General features: G+C 37.1%; 2 protein-coding genes across 3 annotated transcripts in view; one reads left to right on the top strand and one right to left on the bottom strand.

Moving 5' to 3' along the window:
* Positions 1 to 1651: 1651 nt before the first annotated feature.
* Positions 1652 to 25216, top strand: part of PIAS1 (protein inhibitor of activated STAT 1) — a 115086-nt gene continuing 91521 nt past the window's right edge. The window contains exon 1 of one of the 2 annotated variants that reach the window (XM_032480879.1): positions 1652 to 1726. In XM_032480879.1, coding sequence (XP_032336770.1) covers positions 1703 to 1726 — 24 coding nt within the window. In that variant the 5' untranslated portion in view covers positions 1652 to 1702. The remainder of the gene's footprint in view (positions 1727 to 25216) is intronic. The other variant, XM_032480880.1, reaches the window with a different exon arrangement.
* Positions 22092 to 22594, bottom strand: LOC102523834 (anaphase-promoting complex subunit 11). Its single transcript, XM_014558640.2, is given in 2 exon segments — positions 22092 to 22501; positions 22503 to 22594. Coding segments are annotated over 2 exon segments (246 nt in total). The 5' UTR covers positions 22565 to 22594; the 3' UTR covers positions 22092 to 22317.

Here is a 25216-nt window from a genome sequence, read left to right as displayed (position 1 = left end):
ACTGAGCCCTGGAGCATAGCAACATTTAATGACTGAGCCAAAGAGGAGAAATCAGCAAAAAGACTGAAAAGGGGGCCCAGGGAGGGAACAAGAAACTCAGGACAATAAGATATTGAGGGAAGTTCAGGGGGAAAAGTGTTTCAAAAGAAAGGAAGCTGTCAACTGTTTGCAATTCTGCTGAGAGTTCAATTTAGATAAGAATAGAGAATTGGCAATTGGCTTCGGAAAACCGGTGATCATTAGTAATCTTCATAAGTGATCCTGATGAGGGAAGTCAAAGCTGGATCTGAGTAGGCTAAATAAATATGAAGTGAGGGAGTGGGGGCAAGCACTGCAGAGAGCTCTTGAAAAACTTTATGAGAATTTATGCAGTGAAGAGAGCAGAGAAATCGGGCAGTTCTGGAGGCGATTTGGGCGTCAAGGAGGTTTGTTTAGATGGGAGAAATTTCAGGATGTTTATATGCAGACAGAAGCCATCCAATAGAGAGGGGGGAAAGTAATGATGCTGGAGGGCAAGGTTATTGTAGGGGTGAAATTCTTACGAATGTGGAGGGGAAAAATCTGAGTTCTTGGTGGAGGGACTGGCATTCACAGGCACAGGGAAACTTCATTCATAGCATCCCAAATGTTACTGTGCCTTTAAGAGTAGTTTTGATGGTGAGAAGACAAGGAAGTTCATATCTGACATCTTTCTATCAGGTGTGAGACAAAGATGAGCAGCAAAAAGTGGAGTTTGGGAGGAGGTATAGGAGGCTTTTAGTGGAGAGGGAAAGGTGTGAAATAATTCTTTTATCAGTCTACTTAAATATCAGTTCAGTGGAGAAAGCCCTTTCAGGATTAAGTACATTTCCTTCCAACCTCCTTTTCTCTTCGGGGACTGTTTGCTTGTTTTTTGGTACTCATCATTTGTAATTGTATCTTTATTGGTTCACTTGTCTGTTTCCCCTGTTAGAGCTTCGTTGTATTTAATTTCTCAGTGTATATCTAGCCCTTAGAAATAGTGCCGCTACATTATTTGTTAAAACAAAGACGTTAATGAATGAACGTCTTAACAATTTTTGTCTTAGAGGCAACCTTTTTAAAGTCCTTGTTTGGGTAAGTCACTTTTCCTGAGATTTTACATCTCAGGATGTATATAGCACAGGAATTGTAATCTCTCCTTGCCTCACTGCGTCATGAGGATCTGAGCTAAAAAACCTGGAAATGCTTTAAGTGATCCTTAAATGAAATGTAACGGGTTGTTATTTTTAGCCCACGTGTAGCCGAGCAGGTAGCAGGTGCTGAAAAGGACTTGCTGATTGCGGGAGAGGGGCATTATTGTTTCCTGCGACTGTAGGCATCGAAGATTTGCAGAAGGGCTCCGCAGGCCGTGGAGGGGCGGGGCTCCGGCCAGCAGCCCTCGCGCTCCGGCCTTTCCCGGGAGGCGCTAGCCGGGCCAGGATGGGGGGCGGGGAGGCCGAGGGGGGAGTAACTGTCAAACCTCCCCTCTTGGCGCCATTATTTAAATGGTACGTGCCCGTCTCGCAGCTGTACGTGCCCGGGGCGGGGCTGCGAGCATCCAGAGCGGGGCGGAGGCCGGGGGCGGGCCGGGGAGGTGGAGGGGCGAGAGGGGACGGGCCGGGGCGGGGCCAGGCTGGCTAGAGGGGCGGGTCTAGCGGCGGCCCCCGGCGAGGTTCACTGCGCTTGCGCTGACAGACGCAAGATGGCGGACAGTGCGGAACTAAAGGTAAAGCGCAGCTCGAATTCACTTCTAATATTCGGCCGCGGAGACGGCGCTGCTGGTGCCGGGGGGGATGGGTCCGACCCTGGGGGGCCGCTCGGGCCTGACTCCACCGGGACCTGGAGTTGTAGAGGGGAAAGGCGCGTCCGGCCCCAGCTGAGGGGGCCCGGCAGCGGCGGGCCGCGGGCCCCGGGTGCCTCGGGGGCGCTGACGGGTCGTCCCCGGCGTGTTATTGTTGTGGGCGCCTCTGGCGGGGGTGGCGGGGGAAGAGATCGCGAGTCGGGAGGTGGGGGCCGCGGCTGTCCCCCGGGCTCGGCTTCCTCACCTTCCAGTCGGCCTCCCCGCCCCCCGGGAGGAGCGGGGGCAGGGGCAGGGTGTTCATGTAGGGGGGATCGGGAAAGCTCCCCGCCGCCGCTTCCTCTTCCTCCTTTGCAGTCCCGGGCTCCTGTCAGGCGCTCTCCTCAGACCCCCGGGAACTTGGCTCCGGCCGCCCCGCCCCTCCGTGGCTCCCTGCCGCCCCCGCCCCGGACTCTGCTCTCCCGGGCTGCCCGCCTGTCAGGAGGCGCCCGGGGTGCCCCGCTGGTGGGCAGCGCGATCCTGGGGCGATGGGGTGGGGATGTAGGGGAGAAGCTCTGGTAAAGTTTACTGAACCCCCGGCTGGCGTTGGGGTTCGACCGGTGGGTAGCGGGGGAGTCTCCCTGGGCGGGACGGTACTCTTTCGCCCTGATTCCGGGCATCGTGGGGGAGAAACCCCCTCGAAGGGTGTGTATTTGGAAGCAGTGGTAGGTGGTGGGAGGCAGTTACTCTCCCTTCTTTTCCTTCTCTTCCTTTGGCTGGAGGGTGAGAGGAGCCTTCGGGGGTCTGCACACACCATGATGGCGATGCTATAGCTGATGGAGGTGAATGGTTCGTGTTTATATCCCCCCGTTGCCTTTTGTTTGTAGGGACATCTTGCTGGCCATGTTGATTTGAACGAAATTCTCCCCTCATCCTAGTTCAACCCCCAATAAATAGAACGTTCCTCCGTTCCTCCCAACTGTACCAATTACTCACGCCTCGCGAAATTGGATGAAAGAGTGCCCCCTTTTCCCCGCTTTTTCTCCCACCCCAATCTTCTTTACCTGATGATGGCTTCTTTACTGAAGCAGATACACCACTACACAAGCAGTTGGAGGAGGGGGTTGGAACCCTTATGATTGGACTGTGACAAATGGGGCTCCGCTTGAATAATTTTGCTTTAGTAACAAGCAGTTTTTAACTAACGCGTATTATTTCGAGGCTCTGAACGCGATATTCCCTTCTCCGTGGCTTCCTGTGTGTGAGCAGAGCAGCTGGTTGTATCCTGACCCAGAGAACTGACATCTCTGTCAGAGTGGAGATTGGGATATACAATTGTACATCATTGGGGAGAGTCTTCTTTTTGTAATTAATAAAAATTATTCTTGCAATTGTCTCCTTTATAATGAAACGACAACTTCCAGAACAACCAAACGCCTGGTTTGTTTCTGGAGAGTTTTTCAGTGGAAAGCTTTGATGGGAGATCGTTTCCCCCAATAATTTTGCAATGTTAACATTCCAAAATTTGTATAATTAGGCTCTGCATTTGTCATTCTTTTTAAAATTTACTTCTTATTGCAAATTAATTTAAAGGAGAGCAGATTTAGAATGGATGGTTTCGTTTTTTCCAGTTTCAAACTACTGACTGAAATGAAAAAGCCTCAGGAATTTGACTATTTGGAGGTAATTAACTCCTGAAATAAAGTATGCAACTTTAAGATACACGTTTTCTATGGTATAACTCTTAAAATGTAGTCACTATGTTGCTGGGATCCTTTGCCTTCTAATATTTATTTTGTTAGGAATCCTTTTGAATGATAGCTAATCAGTTCTGTAATACGTGGGCTACAGAGTAAAGCTGAAAAGCCTGTGCTGGCTATGTTGTCACTCTTGATGCTGTCCAAAGAAACTGGTATGGAAAGCACATGCTGGGAGATTTCCTCCTTTGTTCTTTCTCATTTTAAGAAAGTGCCTTTGGGGATAGATCAGATCCCTGGTGTGAGTCTTGTTAAGTAAAGTTTCTCTTTACAAAAATGATCCTGCATCGGATAAACGCTACACACTTGCGGGGGAAAACATTATTTTTCTAAAATTGATCTCCTTTTTTGGTTTTCCAAAATCTACGTGAGTTTTTCCAAAGGAGTTTTTTCTACTATTCTGTTCTGTTGTACAGGTTTTTTTTTTCTAATTATAATAACTCCTCTTGACATAATGATCTGTCATTGTGTGTTACCCAGTACTTTGAGGAGCTGTGATAAATTGCTTAGCTGGTGATGGCAATGTTAAAATTTTTGTTTATATTTGATTATGATTACGTTTGCTGTTCTTTTTTTTTTTTTTTTAAAGGAGAGAAGATGATCTTAAGAACACCTACCCTAGTTATTTGAGAACGTGTATATAATTTTCTGTGCAGTAAGCTTTGGAAGATAACCCTTTTTGGAAATTGTATTTTCTGAGTGTTTTTTATTTGTGATTTTTGGAGGTAAATAACATTTATTCCTAATAAGGAGTGAAAGTCAGAGTAAGAATTAAGAAAAGCTCAGGTTTTTCAGAATTCTAGGTGAAAACACAATGCTTCAGTGGATTTCCAACTATGAGGCTTTGAGTAAATACAGTGACTTTTTTTTTATCTGAACTTATAACCCACATTTCATTTTACTGTGGATTGTGTTCATAATTGTTTTCCTCATAACCCATCTCAGTGAGTCTTTTTAAATCTGTAACAGATCTGCAGGATCAGATGAGGAAAATGGATAGATCTGTATTCCCTGTAGGAATAGTGCAAACTGCAACACTTAACGATAGTGCCAATAAAAATTAGATTGTGAATCATACATATCAAAAATTTCTCTGTACCCATTTGTTTATGAAAGGTTTAATTTTTTATTAGGGGAATTATCCATAAATGACATTTGTAAGAATGTGGAGAGTGAGCATTTTATTATCTTTGGGAACTGAGAAGCAGGAGGGTCATATGATCTTGGAAGTTAATAATCTGACAGCTTCATGTAGCTCCTCTTAAAGTACTTAAAAAAAATTACACATTTTTTGCATTAAAACTCAAATTGAGTTACATTGCCATTTTAACTCACAGGAGGAACAGTAGGCAGGAAGAAGTTCATTATCATTTTAGTGGAGTAAATGATGAAATTCAAGGGGAAGAGAAATCATACTTTAAAAACCATACTTTTAAAAGTAGTTATCTATGTAAGCATGTCAATAAATTCTGTCATCATATTCTGCATCTCTGTTTTCAAGAAATAGCCACTTAATTTTGATCTTTATGGTGTGATTTTGTCACCTTTTATTTCAGATGGAAGCAAGTAAATCTGAAAATTTATTCGTGGGTTTGATTTGAATCTCCATAACTTGCTTTTCTCAAGTGCCACATTTAGATGGCTTTTGTTTTAAGTCACCCTTTTTATGAACAGTATTTAAAAGCAATTTATAAAACACTTTAGTTTTCAAGTATTTCATATACTTGTTTTGAAATACAGCTTTTTCCTCCACCGTTTCTCTTTGGTGGTTGTATTGTCTTTCTCTTCAAAGAGTCTTCTGTAATCCCAGTTGATTGCAGCAGTGCTTAGTGGTGAGTCCATAGCTGATTAACCTTGGGTTTCTGCTGGTGAACTCCATCAACATGCTGCTCCAGGGTTCTTGTTGAGGCTTTTGAGTTCAGTGTAAGTTGTACCGTTCTTGCTTGTAGCTAGGGATAAGAAAAGAAAAGGGCTTAGAGTTGTAGTAGGGACTAGGAAGAATTATCTAAATTTCTGAAAAATTGGGTGTTTATGACAAGATGTTCTCTTTAAAAACAAACAAAACCCCTGGTTCATTACTCCATAGACTTGATTGTGCTGTGTTCTGAAGTTTTCTGCTCTGGCATTAAGTACCTTGTTTTCTGTTTATATTTGAATAATGTATGGTACTTTGCTGTTCGAAGTGTATCACATTATCTTCTTTAATTTTTCCAACAGTTCATTGAGGTAAGAAAGGCAGATAATACTCCCTTTTATCTATAAAGTAAGCCCAGAAAGGGTAAGTGACTAGCCCAAGGTCGTACAAACAAAAGTGGCAGGCACTTGAACCTAGGTCTTGTGATTTCAAAACCCTGTACTGTAGGCTGCCTTAAAGGTGCCTTGTCAGTCCCGGGAGCCCTCTAGGGTGCCTCGCTCACAAAGAATTCTAGTTATGTTGTTGCTAATACTTTCCCTCTTGCTCTATGCCAGAATATTTTTGGATATTCCTTGGGCTTTTTGCAAGGAAAATTTTGGAGTTTGTTAGTTAGAATCATAGATGTTAATTCTTTCAAATATTATTTTGCTTGGGAAAGTTTCGGAGAACACTGAAGAGTAAGCAGAAAAATTAACAGCACCTGTAGTCGCAGCATTTAGAAATATCATGGTTAACATCAGGGTATCTATCCATTTAGACTTTCTCTCTGTGAGCATTATGCATATGTATATTAACCATAAAAAGAGATAATGATACTCTTTATTTGTAATCTATTTTCATGACTACCTTTCCAGGTTAGTAAATACAGGTCTATATGATTATTTGAAAGGTAACATTGTACTTTATTCAGCTAGTCCCCTGTCGCTGGACAATTAGATTATTTCCACTCTTTTTTTAAACTGTTTTAAACAATGTGTTGACAAACAGCCTGATTAAAAGTTTGCAGATGTTTTATTCTAACTGAATATTTATTTGATAGACCTTTTTTTGTACCTCAGGAAACAGTGCGAATGATAGTTTTGATTGGATAAAGTGTTGTGAGTGAAATAAGTAGTTTTTGATTTGTTCATTGTCTTTACCTTTATTGTTTCTGTTCCTGTAAACCTGTCAGATAAGATTATTAAATGATGGCAGAGATAGATTTTATAAAATGTAAGTAAACATTGCTTCTGAATCAGAATATTTGATACAGTATGAAGTAGATTATGAAATAGCACGTATAACTTACTTCAAGAAGTGTTGATTTTGGAAATTGTATCACAGTAATCAAATATTGCAAGTTTATGTGCCTTATTTACATGCCCACCTGTTTTTAACTGATATTTAAAAAGAAAAAGTAATGCTGAACATTAATATAAAGACAGTGGAAGTTAAGAATTTTTGCCTTATCCATATTTTTAATCTCAAAGTGTTTGCCATAGTATAAGATTGGTAGGTAATGTTGTTTCAAGGAGGCTGTTAGAGAAAGGAGGTTAAATAGGCAATGAAAACATTTTTATATTTTAAAAAAGAACTTTATGGGTTAAATCAGCTAATAAATGCATATGTGAATTCAATTAAGAATATTCGTGCAACATTTGAAAAGTACTGCACCACAGAAGGGATAGCTGATGAAATTAAGGATATGGACTGGATTATACTCTAAATTTGATATGTTAAATTTGCTCCTTACTATATAATCTTTAGCATTTATGTAACAAATTGAATCATTAGGATTTTTTGAAAATAGGTGATAGAGAAATTTAAAAATACTTGGTTGTCCTTTACTGTCAATTGCAGAAATAGCACAAGTTGTCTTGCACTTTTTGCTACTCTTTCTAGAAAATGTTTGTTGACTATACTGCTTCCCTTTTCTTGTTAAAAAATTGTGGAACTGTCATTGCTTTTGATTTCCTCTACTCTTGCTTTCGTGATATCACATGAGAAGATAACTCCTCCAGCCCTTCCTCCCCTCAGAATTTTCTGGTAAACCTTCATTCTTAGCCATGAACGTCTATAATTCACTAAGATGAAGAAATCACCTTTTTTCCTTTTCTGCTTCACCATAGAAATGCAAACAAAACAAACATAAACCCTTTGAATATTAACTAGTAACTTTGAAATGTCAATAACTCTTACAGGACTGTTGTATATGTTCCTATTTTAGAAAACTTCATCTCTTTCTTACCTTTCCTGCTATTCTTCTGTGCTTTCAGTTTCCCCTCTTTGGTTGCCAGGTCAATTTTCCCAAAACACTCCTTTCATCCTGTAACTCCATTGGCTTTCCATCGAAAACAGGATAAAGTCTTAGCTTCTCAGTTTGGTATTCAACATTTTCTATAGTCTGACCTTGGTATATTTTGTGTGTGTGTTTTGTCTCCTCCACGAGATAACAAAAGTCCTTAGCTTAAAGCCAGAGCTGTTAGTTTGCTTTTTTTGTTGTTGACTAGTGTTCTGCTTTGTATACCACTCCATTTCCCCCATCCCTACCCTGTGGACACAATAGGCGCCTAAGATTTGTCAAGTGAACAAATTATGTTCAAGATTTGTTTCTGTTAGGGGGCAGAAGCACATGTTTATATCCCAGTCTGAATTGTGAATGTTCTGAGATAGGCTCATATCTTCACACTTTTTTCCATGGCTGCTTCGTAGATGAGCTTGAGTAACATTAAATCCAGAGTAAGTTATGAAACACTGTTTTAAGTTTACCTTTTACATTTCCTTAATTTACATAGATGATAAATGCATACATTTCTCACTCTGATGATACAGCAGTAAGCAGAGTAAAATTTTATAGGCCTTCATCATCTTCACCCCACCCACGCCTCACCCCTTGCTATCACTTTGGTACCTATTCTGTTTTTTGAGGAGAGAGTATAACAGCTTTATTGAGATAAAATTCATATCCCATGTAGTTCATCGATTTAAAGTGCACAATTAAATGGTATTTTAATGTATTCACAAAGTTGTATAACCATCACTGCAACCAACTTTAGAACATTTTTCTTCCCAGGAAAAATCTTGCACCCTTCAGCTATCACCCCCACTGCCCACAACTCACCTCACCCTCAGGCAACTGCTAATCTACTTTCTGTCCCTATGGATTTGCCTGTGTTGAACCTTCATATAAATGGAATCATATAATATGTAGCCTTTTATGTCTGTCCCACTCATTTTTGTTTGTATGGGCATTTAATTATGTCTGTATAACATTTGTAATTTATTGTATGTGTATATGTCTTGATTCAGAACAAACTAGAGACATAGATGGAACTCAGTAAGTATGTATTAAATGTATGTATATACATTACATAATTAGACTATACACACTATACATAATATCCTTTGACTTGCTTTTTTCACTAAACAATGTACAGTATTCAAGCTTTTTCCATGACATGTCTCAACACGAGATAGTCTCATTCTTTTTTATAGAGCAGATATTTCATATGTATCTTCTTGAATTTATCGGTGTATATGTCTAAAAGTTCTTAACTTGATTGATGGTTTTTCTGTATGTTTAAAAAATAGTAGTTGCCACATTTAATGTAGCTTCTATAGTGTTAATATTGGAACTTCACTTAAAAATAGGAATAAAACTAATAGGTAAGCGTTGTTTGGCTTGAGGAGAAATGAAATATAGCGTTCTTTATGGGGTTCTGGCAGTACACAGCCACAGAATTCATTTTGTATTTGGGTGTCTGAATGTGAGCAAGCCTGTTTTTAGCTTCATGGCATAGTGCTTAAAATAGAATTTAACATGCTATCTTGCGCTTTATGGTGAATTTTCAGACTTTTTCTTGCAGCCATGTAGGTCTAATCTTAAAAAAGATCTGAAAGATTTCAGGATAAATTTTTTTTCTTGTATATTAAAATCATCAATCTGGTCTGTGGGCTTCTGTGAGTTACCCAAGAAAGGGAATGTAGAGGCACCTAGCTCAGAGTCTGACTTATGGTAAGTATTTGGTAATTATTTCTTAAGTTATTCAGGAAGTATATCGTATTTTGTTGTTCATTATATGTTTGAGTTCTGACTGTGTGAAATACCAGATTGTGGTTTGAGCATATCACCATATTATTGTGTATATTTAAACACTCTTGTTATAATGTGATGTATACTAAAAACATTTTTTTTTTTCTTAATCATCCAAGTAATGCATCAGCTATTTCAGTGGTTCTCAGAGTCTATCTCCCAGACTTCTATTACGTCTCCAGACTCTTTCTGGGGATACTCCAGGTCAAAACTATTTTCTCAATAATAGTGAGGCATTATTTGCTATATTGACATTTGCAGAATCAGTGGTGGGTAAAATTGCATGAATTAGAACAGAAGCACTAAACTGTACTGGTTTAGGACATCACCCTGCACTAGGAATTAAAAAATAAATGGCAGTTACACTTAATGTCCTTGATGAAGCAATAAAACTTACTAATTTTATTATGTCTCAGTCTTTGAGTACATTTTAAAAAATACTTGTTTGATGAAATGAAAAGTCCTCCAAACCACTTTTACTGAACATCAAATCCAATGGTTAATTCAAGGAAAAGAACTTGTACAGTTGTTTGAGTCACGTGCTGAACTAGCTGCTTTTTTCATAGAATACCACTTTTTCTGAAGAATGGCTTACAAAGTATGGTTATAAAGGCTTGGCTATTTGGCAGACATTTTCTCAGAACTAAACCAAGCGAGCCTGACAAACTGACAGTATTTTTTAGTTAAAGATAAAATTCAAGCTTTGAGTGAAAATAGAGTTTTGGAAGACTTGTATTTGCCACTTAGAGCTCTACAGTTTCCCAATACATAACTTCTTTTTCCTTTTTTGTAAACTCAGCGGTAGCATTAATGAATGTGATATCTTGAAGTTGTATAATGAAAAGGTCAACATTTGGAAGAACTGTGTAAATCAGTGAACCAGTATTTTCTAAGTAACTGGTGCATGGTGTTACAAAATCATGCATGGGTAAAAAGATCCATTGGAAATGGAAGATAGACCAATGGTTTTCAGTTTATCAGAGTAGGAAATGTTCATTGATACAGTTTCAGGTTCCATATTGGAGCAGCTTTTAAGAAACTGCCACTTGTTGAGTTTTGGTGAAGGATCAAAGAATATCCACAGTTATCTGAGAAAGCTATTGAAATACTTTTTCCACTAGATACCTGAATGAGACTGAATTTTACTTGTATACTTCAGTCAAAAGAACCTAGTGCAGATTGCATGCAAAAGTGGACATGAAAATCAGGCTGTCGTCTTTAAGTCAGACATTAAAGAGATTTCAGAACTGTGAAACAATGACAGTCGTTTTGCTAATATTTTTTGTTTTAGTATAGTTTTTTTAATTTGATATTTTGATTTATGTTAACAAATTATTTCAAAATGACAGATCTTTTAAATTTTTGCTTTGATTTTTTTCTTTAAAATATTTTATGTTGTAATATATACATAACTTGACTTACCATCTTATCCATTTTTAAGTATATACAGTTTAGTACTATTAAATATATTTACGTTGTTATGCAACCAATCTTCCGCACTTTTTACAAAACTAAAACTATGTGTCCATTAGACAACAGTTCAGTTTTAATTTCTAACACAGTGAACATGAATAGATTTGATTAACAAAGTTTTGGGGGGTCCTCCATTTCCAAGACTATAAAACAGTCCAGACAGCCAAAATTTTGAGAACCTGAGTGCTCTTTTTTATGTAAGATTCAAGGTGTAGGAGTCTGTAGTTTAAAATAGGAATATCCCTCTCACCTTCTCATCCATGGTATTTTTTATAATGTAAAAGAAAAAACAGTTTGCGTGTAGGTAATAGTGATCCATTTCCAAGGCAAGTTTGCTAAGCAGAGCTGTTTAATTGTATCCTGTGTCTTGTAGTAAAAATGTTAAGCAGCTTGTGTTGTGTTGAATAAACGTGTTCCAATATTTCAATCAGTAAAGGTGTGGGGATCGTATAATTTTTTATTTGTTCAAGGTTATGTATCAACCCTTGATTGCCTTTTTTTTTTTTTTTTTTTCCTGTAATGGGGGATGGAATTAGCTCTGGTAAATGAAAAATCCGTACAGCTGCCCCCTAGCCTTATTTTAGCTAATAATTTCCTCTTCAGCAGATCTTATTAGCCCTTACCAAATATCAAAGATGATTGATTTGCATTTGACCTATTTTGTTTTCTTCCTTTCCCTGTTGTGGGAGCTAGGGATTATAAACTGAATGCTTTTCACTTTCTTTCTACCTTTCTTTAGAGTCATGTTTGAAAAATTTCAGCCTCTGTATTTCTCAAGCATCTTTCCCCAGGGTGACAAACTAACACTGGAAAAGGAAGATTTTTTTTGTCACAGAAGTTGTTCTAATATGTGATTTGAAAATAAGTAGCATCCTAAGGGTGAAAGATCTTTTTAAAAAAATACGTTTTGTGTTTAATTGAATCATAATTAGTGAAAAGAACATGAATTTTAGGATTGCCATTAGTTTCCACTCCTGAATTTAGATAGGAGTCCTAGCTATAGTTCAGACTAATGGGAAGGATGAACAATGAAAGTTAATAACCCTCAGTTTCAGACTACTTTTAAAAAGTAACTTCTTGGTATATGTGGCAAGTATTTTAAAAAGGTTTTCCAAGTGGCAATCCTGCTGTGCTATGGAAAGGATATTAGATAAGACTCATTTATAATTAGCAGCATTTGCATATAAACCAAACGTGCTGTAACTATTGAGAAGGTTAAATTTGAGAAGGTTAAATCTACTCATAGATTGCTTGATAATTGTTTAGAACATATTTTCTTGTAGGTAAACACTTCATACTTTACTGAGTTATTCTCTGGAAACTGTTGATCTTAACAGGTGATACTGTTGAGTGTGGAGGGTGATACCGAACATTTTGTTTTGCAAACAGATTTCAGTTTTATTTGTAGCTTTGGTAAAAGTGACATATTTTTTTGTTGTTCAAACATCTGTCATCCTAACTGCATAATCCATTTGAAGGAATGGGGTCTGAGGGCAATGTGTGTTAGTGTATAGGGAGGGTGGTGGCGGTGGTGGTCGTGAGGATGCAGTGAAAACTGTCAATTCAAAACGTTTATTCTCTACTGAAGATAATTCTACAAATAAAGTTCAAAGGAAACTTTACAAATAAAGGTCAAGGGAAAAAGCAGTATGAAGCGCAATCTCTTATTAGCTGTGAATTTAGAGTATTTGATTGAAGAAGTATGTAATACCTAATGAATATTAAAGTAATTTTTTCATTTGATTTAAAAATTGATCCTTTAACATTTTCCCTTTTACAGTCTTAGCTTGTTACAAACATGGTATTGAGGAGAACTTGTTATACTTCCTATATAGTTAGGCCTTTTCATGCACTCATTTATTTATTCAGTAAATATTTGGGTGTATTCCATGTGCCTGGTGCTGGGCTAGTCATCAGTATACAAACATGGTTAAAGCATAACTCCTGACAGAAAGGAATTCAATGTGGTGGAGAGATGGACACATACTGTCTTGCATCGTAATTATCTGCTTAAGATAAATAATAGAGCCATGTGTGGTTGATCTGTACTTTTTGCCTAACTGTGAATCTCCACATTCTTGATGCATTTAAGAAAATTGCTTCTCCTCAGCTTTCACATACAAATGACTTAGATTAGTAAAAAAAAAAAAAAAAAAACAAACTGGTTACTGTAACTTATTCTTTTGAAAAACTTATGTATAAAAAAGGCTTTTAATTCTGAGATTCCTGTGTCTCTTTCTTACAGCATCCTGCCCCCTGCTCACCTCCCCCTTCCTGCCCCATGGTTTTAATAAAGTATCTCATTCATTTTTCGGGTATTATGCCAAACTAAATTAAAGAAACCAAAATCTTAGGAGCAAGAGGAGTTTAAATAAAGTTGACATTGAACTCTAATAATGATCTTACTCAAAGTTACTTTACTTTTAAATCTTTGACAAATCTTAGCTTTTCAGAAAATTTTCTCTAAAGACTAGTTTTATCCCTTGAGTGAAACTCTCAACAGTTTGAAGTATGATATAATTTTGACCAGTTTGAACAGACATTTTCTCTTCTATATTTTTGCCTTGTAACAGAAACTAAAGATAATTTCCACATTGTACAGGGTAAAGAGTGACATTTCAGTTTTTGAACTTTTCCTTGTAACCTGTCTGGAGGTTTTAGGATCTTTATTCCTGGTATGCTCAAACTTCATGATGTGGAAACTTTGTGTGGGTTATTTTTTCAGTCATTGTGCTGAGGTACTTGGTGGCCCAGTCTAGAGACACATGTCCTTTATTTCTGAGAAATTTTCTTGTATTAATCCTTTAGTAATTTTCTCCATTTCCTTTTCTGTTTTCTCTTGCCAGAGGAATGAACCTCCACGTTTGTTTTCTTTTCTTTTTTTTTAAATCATTTATTGTCTTTTTGCTCTTCATGAGTGTGAATTAATTTTTATTTCTTTCTTGCTTTATTCTCTTTATGTTTCCTTTTAGGAGAGGGTACGATAAATATTGTGTATAGTCAGTCTGTATTTAATTGGTGAATATTGTAAGCTTTCTGCAAGGCTCATGATACAAACTGTATGATGACCATTCTTAAATAGTTGCCAGTGTTGAATTAGGGTTTATATTGTGTTAATAGAAAGTGTTTTCTTTTCTGAGAGGAAGCTAAATTGCTTTAAAAGAAAATAAATGTAGGTGGGGAGGGTATAGCTCAGTGGTAGACTGCGTGCTTAGCATGCATGAGGTCCTGGGTTCAATTCCCAGTACCTCTGTCTATCTATCTGTATGTCTGTCTATTTTATAAATCTAATTAACCCCCCAAAATGTATATACAAAACTGTAGAAGAATGTATAGCTTATAGGCAACTAATAAAACAAACATCAAACTTAACAGAGTATTCCAAACCATTGAGGCTTTGTTTTGTGCACCCACATCCTGTCTCCTCCCCCACTTCCTCCATGTAACTTTATTAATAGGTTACTTTCAAAATCAAAACTAGTAGTGAAATGTTAGTTTTATGTATTATTAACTTATAAGATTGTTTTTAAGCCTTTGCTTCTAATCAAGCTATTTAATTATATCATAGTCTTATACATTTCCAAATTTGACGTAATATTCTTTGGAGAGGAAGATTCCACGGGTGGAGAGGAAAGTTTTGGAAACCTCATTTTGGAAAAATGCCTAACTGTGGCAAATATACATGCCCATAGAATCTAACAGTTATGCTCAATGATGTTTGGGGAAGAAAACGGAACTTAAGTTAATCGCCACAGTGATCCACACTTGGTTAAGTCTTGAAAAGTGCTTAGACTATTATGTGTCCATGGTGTAATCTATGAAGAAGTTAAATCAGAGTTATAAGAAAAGTCTAGCTTTTTGGTGGAAGCATAAACCATTCAAATCTATGTTGTACTTTATATCTTTTTGTCCATTATTTTGTTTGATACATTTTTTAAGGTTTATGTAGAATAAAAATAATTAAGCCTTTACTAGACTATAGATATTCTGTGCCAAATATTGAAAACAAACAAGGACTCTCTCCTCCCCCTGCCTTTTGCCTATTTCAAGTTTGGCCTTTCAAATCACAGTTGCTTTTTAAAGCAAGGTTTTTATTCATTCCATCAATAAAAATGAGGGCTGGTTAATGTGCCAGATACTGTTAGATGCTCAACAGTAGGTTGGAAATGAGTCTTTGCCCTCATGAAACTTGCATTCTAGTATTTTGATAAGTATATGAAAAGTAGTTTGATCTCTTGCACCTTTCTGTATCTAAATCTTTATAATTAGCAAGAAATGCAATTTTTTAATTTTGGAAGGTTTTTTAAATTATCAAATAATATCAAATAATGTTGAATGCATTGTTAAAGAAAGTCATTGGTTTTATGTATGCTTCCTAAAGGCAGTTATAAGGGGAAGGATATGTGGGAGGAGCAAGGAAAAGTTATGAAATAATTACTGTGGGGAGTTTGCTGGCTCCCTGGAAAATTTAATAGAATTCCTGTATCCATTGCGATTGATGATTATGGATGTATTATAACATCTGTTTGCCTGTATGCCTACATTCTTCTGTCTGCCTGAGTTGTAAAGTTGGAGCCAGTTGAGTGTGCCAGGCATAGAGGCGCAAAGGGATTTTTGCAAAGGAATGTTTAATGATGTACCATGACATACCATGGAATCTAAGCTGGACCTGAAGGGGTAGAGAGCAATAATATCAATTAATTGGAGATAGCAAGAAGTTGAATTGTTGCAGTGGAGATAACTTAAGCACATAAGACTAGGAGGTGATAGTTGGAGTATGTGAGTATTTGAACTGGTGATTTTGGAGGTGGTACAGGTTCTGGTGGAAAGGTCCAAGGTGTGGCCATGAAAGTGAGTGGCTGAGGGTGGAGAGTAATGATGAGGAGTTAAGAAACACAGCCCAGGGTATTGGGCTGGAGCCTGGATAACTGGGGCAGGGGCTAAAAGCTCCAGTGAATGACAGAGATGTTATTTTAGAGCTGCAGTGTCCAGTTCTGCAGCCACTAGTCATATGTGGCTATTAAGCATTTGAAATGTGGCTAGTTCGATTTGAGATGTGCTATAAGTCAAAAATATACACTGGATTTTGATGACATAGCATGAAAAAAAAAGGAAAATATCTCAGTAATTGTTTTATATTGATTATATGTTTGATAATAGTTTGGATATACCGGGTTTAGTAAAATTATGCTATTAATTTTACCTGTTTCTTTTTACTTTTTTTTTTCTTTTTTAAAATGTAGTTAGTAGAGAGTTTTAAATTGCATGTGTGGCTCGCCATTGCAGCTTATATTTCTTTGGGTTAGTGATTTTCTAGAAATATTATCACCAATAACTAGTATGAGGATTAGGAGGAAAGACTGGGTCTGTAGAACCCGGTATAAGAATCCTTCAGGAGAAGGTGTGGACATTATTCCTAGGCTTTTTTTTTTTTTTTTTTTTTTTTTTGAGTTCTTGGGCGATTTCTCTTCTCCTGTTCTTTGTGCTTGGAATTCCCATCTATTCAGTCCCTCCACACCTACCTCCGCTCCTTCCACCCCATAGCTGACCTCAAGGAGTTTGCCTCATTCTCGTGGAAGAGAGAAATGTCTAGAATTATAATAGAAAACAATATAGAAGGTTAACCATGTAAATAGATAACAGTATATTCATAAGAAGAACAGTCACTTCAAACTGGGCCTTAAAAGAGAAGACTTTTGATAGTTGGTGATTACAGGGAGGTTATTTCAAGCAGAGGGAACAGCATGGTGGTGAGGAGAGAAAACACTGGATTACGTTTATGGAACACGCACTAGATCCATGTGTGAAGATCTATATATAAGAGAGTAATGCGAATTTGGGGAAGTTAGAGATAGATTGTTATTAGAACTTTTCACATTGAAATTAGGAGTCTGAAGTTGTACTAAGTTCTGTAAAGGAAGAAGACAGAACTCTATAGGCACATGTAACAAGGAGACCTGACGTAGTTTGGGTGCTCAAGGAAGGCTTTCCGAACCATCTGAGCTACAGACTTCCTCCACATCCAAGTCTTGTCAAATCTTTCTTAATGTTATGCCTTCCTTTCCTTCCCTGCTGCCACCGTCATTATTTCAGACTCTATATAGTTTCATACCAACCTCTAGGTTGGTCTCATATCTTAATTTTTCTTTTCAATTTATTTGCTCTTTAGTCAGATTGACTTTTTGGTTATATGTCAGTCTCTTCCCCACCCCTGCATTTCCTGCAGTTGGACAAGTTTTTATAACTTCCTATTTTTTGTAGGATTAAGAACAAAATTCTTTAACTTATCTGTCCAAACTGGGTAAATTATTGCTTGGATTCCAGTAACATGCTGAGTAGGCACTGGGCAGAATTATATAATGCCCTTATTTGTGGGAGGTAATATGTATAATTTCTAATACGTTTGCATTGCTTGTATGGTTCATAATAATTGATGCCAGAACATCATTACTCATATTCATTGGCAATGAACAAGACACAGTTTGTACAGACAGAGCTTATAGTTTGGTAGAGAATAGGCAAGTAAACAGGGCCTCTCTACATTATGGCATAAGGGCTGTATTAGGTTAAATTGGGGAACACATAAGAGGGTAAAGTTACTAATATTGCAAGTGGCCTGAGGAAAGTATCCCAAAGATGATGACATCTAAGTTGAGACCTGAATGAGTTGAAGTTAGCTAGAAAAAGGTTGGGATGGGAGAGGGAAGAAGAGTTACTGAAAGAACTGGAGGATGTATGTGAAAGTCCTGGACGATGGAGAGCTGGCTAAGGGGGTTAGGGGGTCTGACTGAGACTGATCATGAAGGATATATTAGCCATGCTAAGAAATCTGGCCTTTGTCCTGAATGCAGTGGGTAATCGTGAAAGGTTTAAGCACCAGAGTGACATGGTCAGATTTATATTTTGGAAAGATCACTACTGTGGAGAATGACTTGGGATAATATTAGAGGCAGGGAGGACAGTTGAGTTTCTTGCAGGCGTCTGGGGGAGAGATCGTGGTAGTCTGAAAGTGGTAATAGGGACTTAGACATTTTAAGGTGGTAGGATTGCTGTGACTTGGTAAATAGACATGAATGAAGGGAAAGGTGGTATAGAAGTTTCTGGCTTGGACAACTAGTTAGGTGGTTTGGAAGAAATTTGGTTTGTTAGGTTTGGACATGTTGAGTACTTCTGGGACATAGAGGTGTTTAGCAGAAGTTGATTTGTAATTCAGAAGACAAAGGCTAGGCTGGAAATGAAGATTTGGGAATTATTAACCTAGGAATGGCATTTTGAAGTCATGAGATGCATGAGGTCACCCAGGAAGACTGGACTGAGTGAAAATAGAGTCAAGAATTCTAAGGAACTCTTAGAATGGAGGCCTGGAATAATTTTTTAAAATATCTTTTGAAACATAAAAACATCTTCTTTGGACTTGGTCTAATGTTTTTAAGAGTTTTCCTGTCCTTACAATTAGATACAATAGGCTCTTTTGTAAAAATTACACAATTACAGTTATCTTTCACTGTCTACATCTGTATGGTTTATGAGTTCATTTAGCAAGAATTCAGTAGTCTATAGAATATTTTGAAAATATATGTAAGATTGCTAGTGGAGAATTTTTTCAGAAGTTTGGGAAAAGGGATAGAGATTAATCACATCTACATAACATTTTAATTACATGTAGTCACATGGGCCTTTTGATTTGACATTTGGTAAAAGTAGTTCACATGTTTCATAATACATGTTTAGTTTTAGAGTATTAATTCTAGGGAGACCATATCATTTATCATCTAAACTGGGACACTTTTTAGAGTGGAAGGGGATGCTTATAATATTGTTGCTGGAACAACAGGTGTAAAATGAAACTCCTGGAAATCTTGAAGATCTTATCATTTTTTTCCCCAGAATTCTTTTTCTGTGAACTAAGAAATGAGGTGACAATGAATTAAACAATGATAATAGTAAAGAAGAGATCTGTGGCCAAGAAAGCTTGCAAAATGTTGGATGCAAAGATAACATATTTCTGCTGAACTTCTTAGGACCTTTAATATATTAGTATTTGAGAAGGAGGGCATGGTAGGGAATTACAGAATCTCAATATCCTGTATTTGTTTTGCCACAGCATCCTATTTCTCTGAGTATCTATTAACCCTATGAACCTCGTTTGGAAAATGCTGATTTAGAGTATCCTGTCATTTAAATTGGAGCTTTTTAATGTGAAACCCAATCAGATTGCTTCTTAGTGATGTTTTATTTTGGCTTTTTTTTTTTTTTTTGTCATATCTAGGCAGCTAACTTTATTAAAATAAAGAAATTTTGAAGTTTAAATAGACAACCTCAATTACAGTTCCCTGAAAAACATTGCAGTTTTGTTATTAGGGAACTTTGAGGACTGAATACTAATTTATTGAACAGATTTTTTTCAATTGACATATATATAGTCAGTTTACAATGTATCAATTTCTGGTATACAATATAATGTTTCGGTCATCATATACATACATATATTCGTTTGAACCGACTTTTCAGAAGGCCTTTTCAGTGTTATTTCTTCCAAACTAGGCAATCTGCCTGCATTTGTTTCTTCTTTTTTATCATTTTAGACTTAGGATGCAGCAACAGGTATTGTTTCTCTTCTGTCACAGAACCCATCTCTTATGTTTTTGATCCTCAAATGTAAAATTATGCCTTCTAGATTTAGGAAAAAAGAAAGAATTGAATTTCAACTTTTAAGAATATTAGTTGCTCTGAGTATTTGGAGAAATGCTCTGGAATTTGATTAGTTATGTGTTTAAGGAATGGCATTGAGTTTCTTCTTGTTCTTTTGATTGATATGATAAACTTATTTTTCTTTTTTACTTCTAATGGCAACAAAAGCTAAGATATTCTTTTAGCATAACTATAGTAAATTTCTTTTGTTGGCTAGTTTATTGTCCTTTAGACATAACAGCTAAGTTTTTTTCCCCCTATTTTTGTGCTTTAAAAAATTTCTTCTTCCTTGACAGTAACTTTGGCATTGGCATTGCTTTGTCTTTTTTGTGGGGTGGGGGGAGTTAATATTCTGCATTTGTTAAAATGGATGCTATTTAGGGTTTTTGGCATCAGGAGTTTGTGAGTAGCTAATCTCCTCTCCCATAAATTTTAAGAAGAGTGTGTAGTATGTTTTCATGGTCCTCACATTGAAATGTATCTTTATGTACATTAATGGAATTTCTCAAAAGAAAATATAAGCATTTTTTAAAACTTGATTTCACTTTTATAAAAACTTTGCATGTAAATATTCATATTGATCTGTTCTGAAGATAATGATTTGTGTAAATTTTGTAGTAGGTTAACAATTTTACTTTATGTGGAATAAAGGATGTTTTGTTGTTTCTCTTACCTATAACTAAAAGAATGATCAGGTGAAAGCATTCTGTTCTCTGTAGAAAAGGAAGGAGTGTTATCATTAATAGGTTTCTGATAGGATTTAAAAGAATACTTAGGCAAGCTGTCATTGCAAGACTTGAACAACTTTTTCCTGCATCCTTTTTTTTTTTTTTTTTTTAACTATTCCTCTGTAGTTTGTGAGGAATCATTCCCAAGGCTTTTAGAACATTTGTATGTATCTTTTTCTAGGCTTGTTTTTCTCTGGCATCTGTAAATCAAGAGTGAAACATAATAAACTTAGTTGTTTTTCTTGTGTACCCTGGACAGTGTTTCTTGAATAATTACCTTAAGATTGGAGAATCCTCGGGGAAAATAGTCATCTGAATCCCTAGGGAGTTGAGCAGTCTTATTTGTAACCTTATACTTTATTGTTACCTGGAGGGGAATTTCTTACCATGTGCCACTGGACTCTGTAGTCTTGACTGTGTTATATCCCAAGTTTTAAGGGGGACCTGTATGAGTATTTAAGAAGCAAAACTCCCCAGTTTTGTAGGTGGCACAAACCTGGGAAGACCATTGATGACAGAATTGAGGGGAATTAGTTCATCTTCATCATCACCTTCTGGGTACTTAACTACTATACTTAGCATAGGTGATATTTCAGAGAAAAGTCCTTGAAAGCTCAAAGTCTAGGGGAGGATATAGACTAGAAAATCAACTATTTACAACACTGATAAGTGCTATATAGAGGGTATAGGTTTCAGTTCTTCAACAGGGTTTTAAAATATTAGAATGATGAACTTGAAAAAAAATTTAACAGCACTAAATATAAAGTTCTATTTTTAAATGTAAAAAAAAAATGTTTTAGAGGATGAGGAGGTGAAAGCAATTGAATAAAGGTTTTAGGTAACTTCAAGCTTAATATGAGCAAGAGTTTGATGTGGATGTGACTCCCTGTCCCTGCTGAAACAAAAGCATAACATACAGCATCCTTCCAGTTGCCCAAATAAAGCAGGCCAGTCAGCCTAAGATGCCCTGTTCAGTTGCACTGGTAGAAATATTTGTGCCCATTAAATAAGAGAGGTAGTAATGCTAAGACTAGTCAGACTGTTATCTGGATTATTTCATTCATTCTGAGTATGATGGACTGCAGAATGCTCAGAGTAATGATCAGGGTGGGAAGGGGTCTATACCAACAGGACAAAATTTTAGAACCATTGGGTAGAAGTTTAACAAAAATTTTTATTCATAGAGCTTTTTAGTAATGTAGACTTTTAAGATTAGACTGTGAACTCTTTTAAAAGTGTTTCAGCAGAGACTGGGAGACCATCAATTAAAGAGGTTACAGTAGAACTTCATACGTTAGATAGAGAGTTGAACTAGAAGATTTCTAGTTTTATTTTATGTTATAATCCTACGATTCTACAGTTTTAAAAAACATCACTTTCAGATTACCTAATAGTGTCTGTCATTGTCAGTACTCTGCAGCATTGTGTGGACTAGCATCTGACTTTTGAGTCTGAGCTCCGCTACTTGCTGGATTTGTGAAAGGATAGTCAATCTTTTATAATTTGATAAACTTAAAATTTCTTAAAGCCTTATTATTTTAAAATTTTAGATTTTATTTGAAAAGTGAATGATGATTGTTCTCATGATCATGTATAGTACTACTTTTTTTTTTAATTAGAAAAAAGTGTCCAACATTGGGATGGATAAAAACACATGCAGCTCCAGTCCTTGTTTCAGCCTTGTCGTAGCCCAGAGAGGACTGTCCCCAGTGAAGACCATGGCTTTAATTAGAAAAAAGTGTCCAGCATTGGGATGGAAAAAAACACATGCAGCTCCAGTCCTTGTTTCAGCCCTGTCATAGCCCAGAGAGGACTGTCCCCAGTGGAGACCATGGCCACCCAAACCCACTTGTGAGGGGCCCATCCCAGAGCAAGGGGAAGGGGCATCCAGGCCCAGCGCAGCCTCACCCCTTGAGCTTACACTCCTGGCGGCACATGGGGCAGTGCTGTTGGCCCTGCTGCATGCTGAGCCACTTGAGGATGCAGTGCATGTGGAAGCAGTGCAAGCACTGGCCCCACACCAAGGGGCGCTCGTCACCCAGCACCTTGCAGTCTGGGCAGCAGCCATTGAAGGCTGTCCGGCAGATGCTCATCGTTGGCCACCACGAGACAAGTGGCCACGCTGTTCCAGCACTTGATCCTCATTTTCATGGCACGGAGCCTAATGACGTGCCTGCCTTCCATTGGGCCTAGTACTACTTTTTATTTAATTTTATTTTTAAATATATTTTTATTGAGGTATAGTCAGTTTACAATATTGTGTCAATTTCTGGTGTGCAGCACATGTTTCAGTCGTATAGGAACATACATATATTCGTTTTCATATTCTTTTTAACCTTAAGTTACTACAAGACATTGAATATTGTTCCCTGTGCTATACAGTATAAACTTGTTGTTTATCAGATTTTGTGAGACTCCTCCTGTATTTTGAAATGAGAGACACTCTGCCGGAGTTCAGTAGGTGTTCTGTGCGGTTCAGTGGGTTTGTAGATGTAATTCTTAGTGTATTTCTGGCAGAGGGCGAACGTGAGTCTCTCTGCTCTGCCATCTTGGCTCAACCTCCCCTTTAGCACTACTTTTTAAAAGATGCACTTTAGATAGAATATTGAATGGAACCTGCAGATTTTTTTTTTTTTTTTGCAGTATTTCTTGGTACTGTCTCCTTTATTTCTGTTGTCACAGTTCTTTCTTACCTTATAATGAGATAAATAATTCTTGCTTGTTGCCATTTCTTTTAGCTGGAAGTCTTAATTCTTAGTTTTTTTCATTCATCCTATAGGTGGCTACACGAATGACCTTAAACACTATTTCTATCACATTTTTACTGTCCCCAAGTATATATGCATTTATTCCAGTGCTTGTTCACTCTGTGTATAGTCTAATTTCTTTAACTGTCATTTAGTGCCCTCATCCCAGTGTAACACGTAACTATCCTGGCTGAGATTTGTGGTAAGACACCTGTGTTGGTTAGTGGTTGTGAGTTTAAGCTCTGGAGTCAGGTCAGGTTTGAGCCCCGTCTCCATCACTTACTTATTGTTTGACCTCAGGATTAGCATCAGTTTTCTTATCCATACAATGGGAATAATAATAGTCTGTCTCTTGGGTTCATGTGAGGGTTAAATAAGATAATCATGCTTACTATAACTAGTGTGTAATTGGCATGTTATAAGCATTTAACATGTATTAGGTTTATCATTATTTTTACTTTATCAACCCATGTATGACACTTAAATTTTTGATTGAAAGCATTGCTAATAGAAATTTCACTGACTATACAGATTGTTTGTATTTCATTAACAATGGAAGAGTAGAAGAATGAGAAGAAAGATTTCATTTAACACAGTCATAGAATTATAGAATTTTGAAATTTTAAGGAACCTTTGAGAACATCTACTCAGTCTCATTTTTGAAGTGAGAAAATAGACCCTGAAAGATTGTGATTCAATAAATCAGTGGCCGACTCAGTACTAGAATCTGAATTCTATGTAAACTAGTACCGTACTATGTTGTAGTTGTACTTAGCACATGGTAGGTGTTCAGTAACTTTTGAGAATTGGATTAATATGATTATGGGTGTCCATTTGTGAAGGCTAGCTTATCTCTATATGTTCATTGTTTGTTCCTTTAGTCCCTCTTTCTACAACTCATTTAGGGCTTGTTCATTGATCCAAAAAGCGTTTATTGAACATTTGTGTGCAGAGCAGCTTTTTACTTAAAGTCATATTTTCCTACCTCTGCATAGGAAGTTTGGCAATATGGTAGAATTTTGAACTCTAAATTTAAAATTAAGTTTTAAAATTAAGTTAAACTTCAAAAACTAAAAAAAAATTTTTAATGGGGGAGGCAATTAGGTTTGTTTGTTTTATTTATTTTAACAGAGGTACTGGGAATTGAACCCAGGACCTCACATATGCTGGACATGCACTCTACCACTGAGTTATAGCCTCCCCCCCAAGTTAAACTCTTTTATTGTAAAAAAAATTTTACCCCAAATTTAGAATGTTTTGTCAGAGAGGATATATAGCTCAGTGGTAGAGTGCATATGTAGCATACACAAGGTCCTGGGTTCAATTCCCAGTATCTCCACCTTAAAAAAAATTAATTAATTAAAAAATAAACAAATAAGCCTAATTACCCCTCTCCCCCCCAAAAAAGCCCCAAATTTTAAATGTTTTGGTCTGGGTTTGTTATTTTAGTATTTATCACCTAGAAGGAGCTTTTTGAAGGACAAGGGTTTATGAAGTGTGGTACATAAATGGGGATGATTTTTAAATTATCTATCAAAAATCAGAGCCATGGTATGCCATTTCAACAGTGTTAGATTTACACTTTGCTTAAAGGAGAACGGCATCTCCATGTTTTGTCATTATGTGAGAGCTAAATGCAACCCATGTGATAAAAGAAACCAGGAGAGGAGGCAGACAGTCGGCTACAGTAGGCACTACAGGTCATTTTTCAATCATCTTATATTGAGAATTTAAAGATGAGAAATTGGGTGGAACAAGATTATGGAGAAGTATGTAACCGGCCTGACTTGCTGCGTTAGTAGAAACTATCTAACTAGGTTTTCTGGTTGAACTGGGCACTGTTGACAAATTGCTAATCTAACAGCTGCTTATGAACCATTTCAAGTGGAGAGGATTAGAAATGACCCAGAAGTCAGTTCCATTGAATGAAGAATCTTTGAAAATAATGAATAAAATATTTTTGTAGTACTGTACAGGCTTTAATGTATGCAGTTAGAGAATTTTTGATGATTGCTTTTGTAGATAGAAAGCAAAAGTATAAATGAAATATGATATT

Source organism: Camelus ferus, chromosome 6 (assembly GCF_009834535.1).
Source record: "Camelus ferus isolate YT-003-E chromosome 6, BCGSAC_Cfer_1.0, whole genome shotgun sequence".
In the NCBI taxonomy this organism is placed as follows: domain Eukaryota; kingdom Metazoa; phylum Chordata; class Mammalia; order Artiodactyla; family Camelidae; genus Camelus; species Camelus ferus.
Note: the sequence above shows the minus strand (reverse complement) of the source record. Positions and strands in the feature narration are given on the sequence as shown.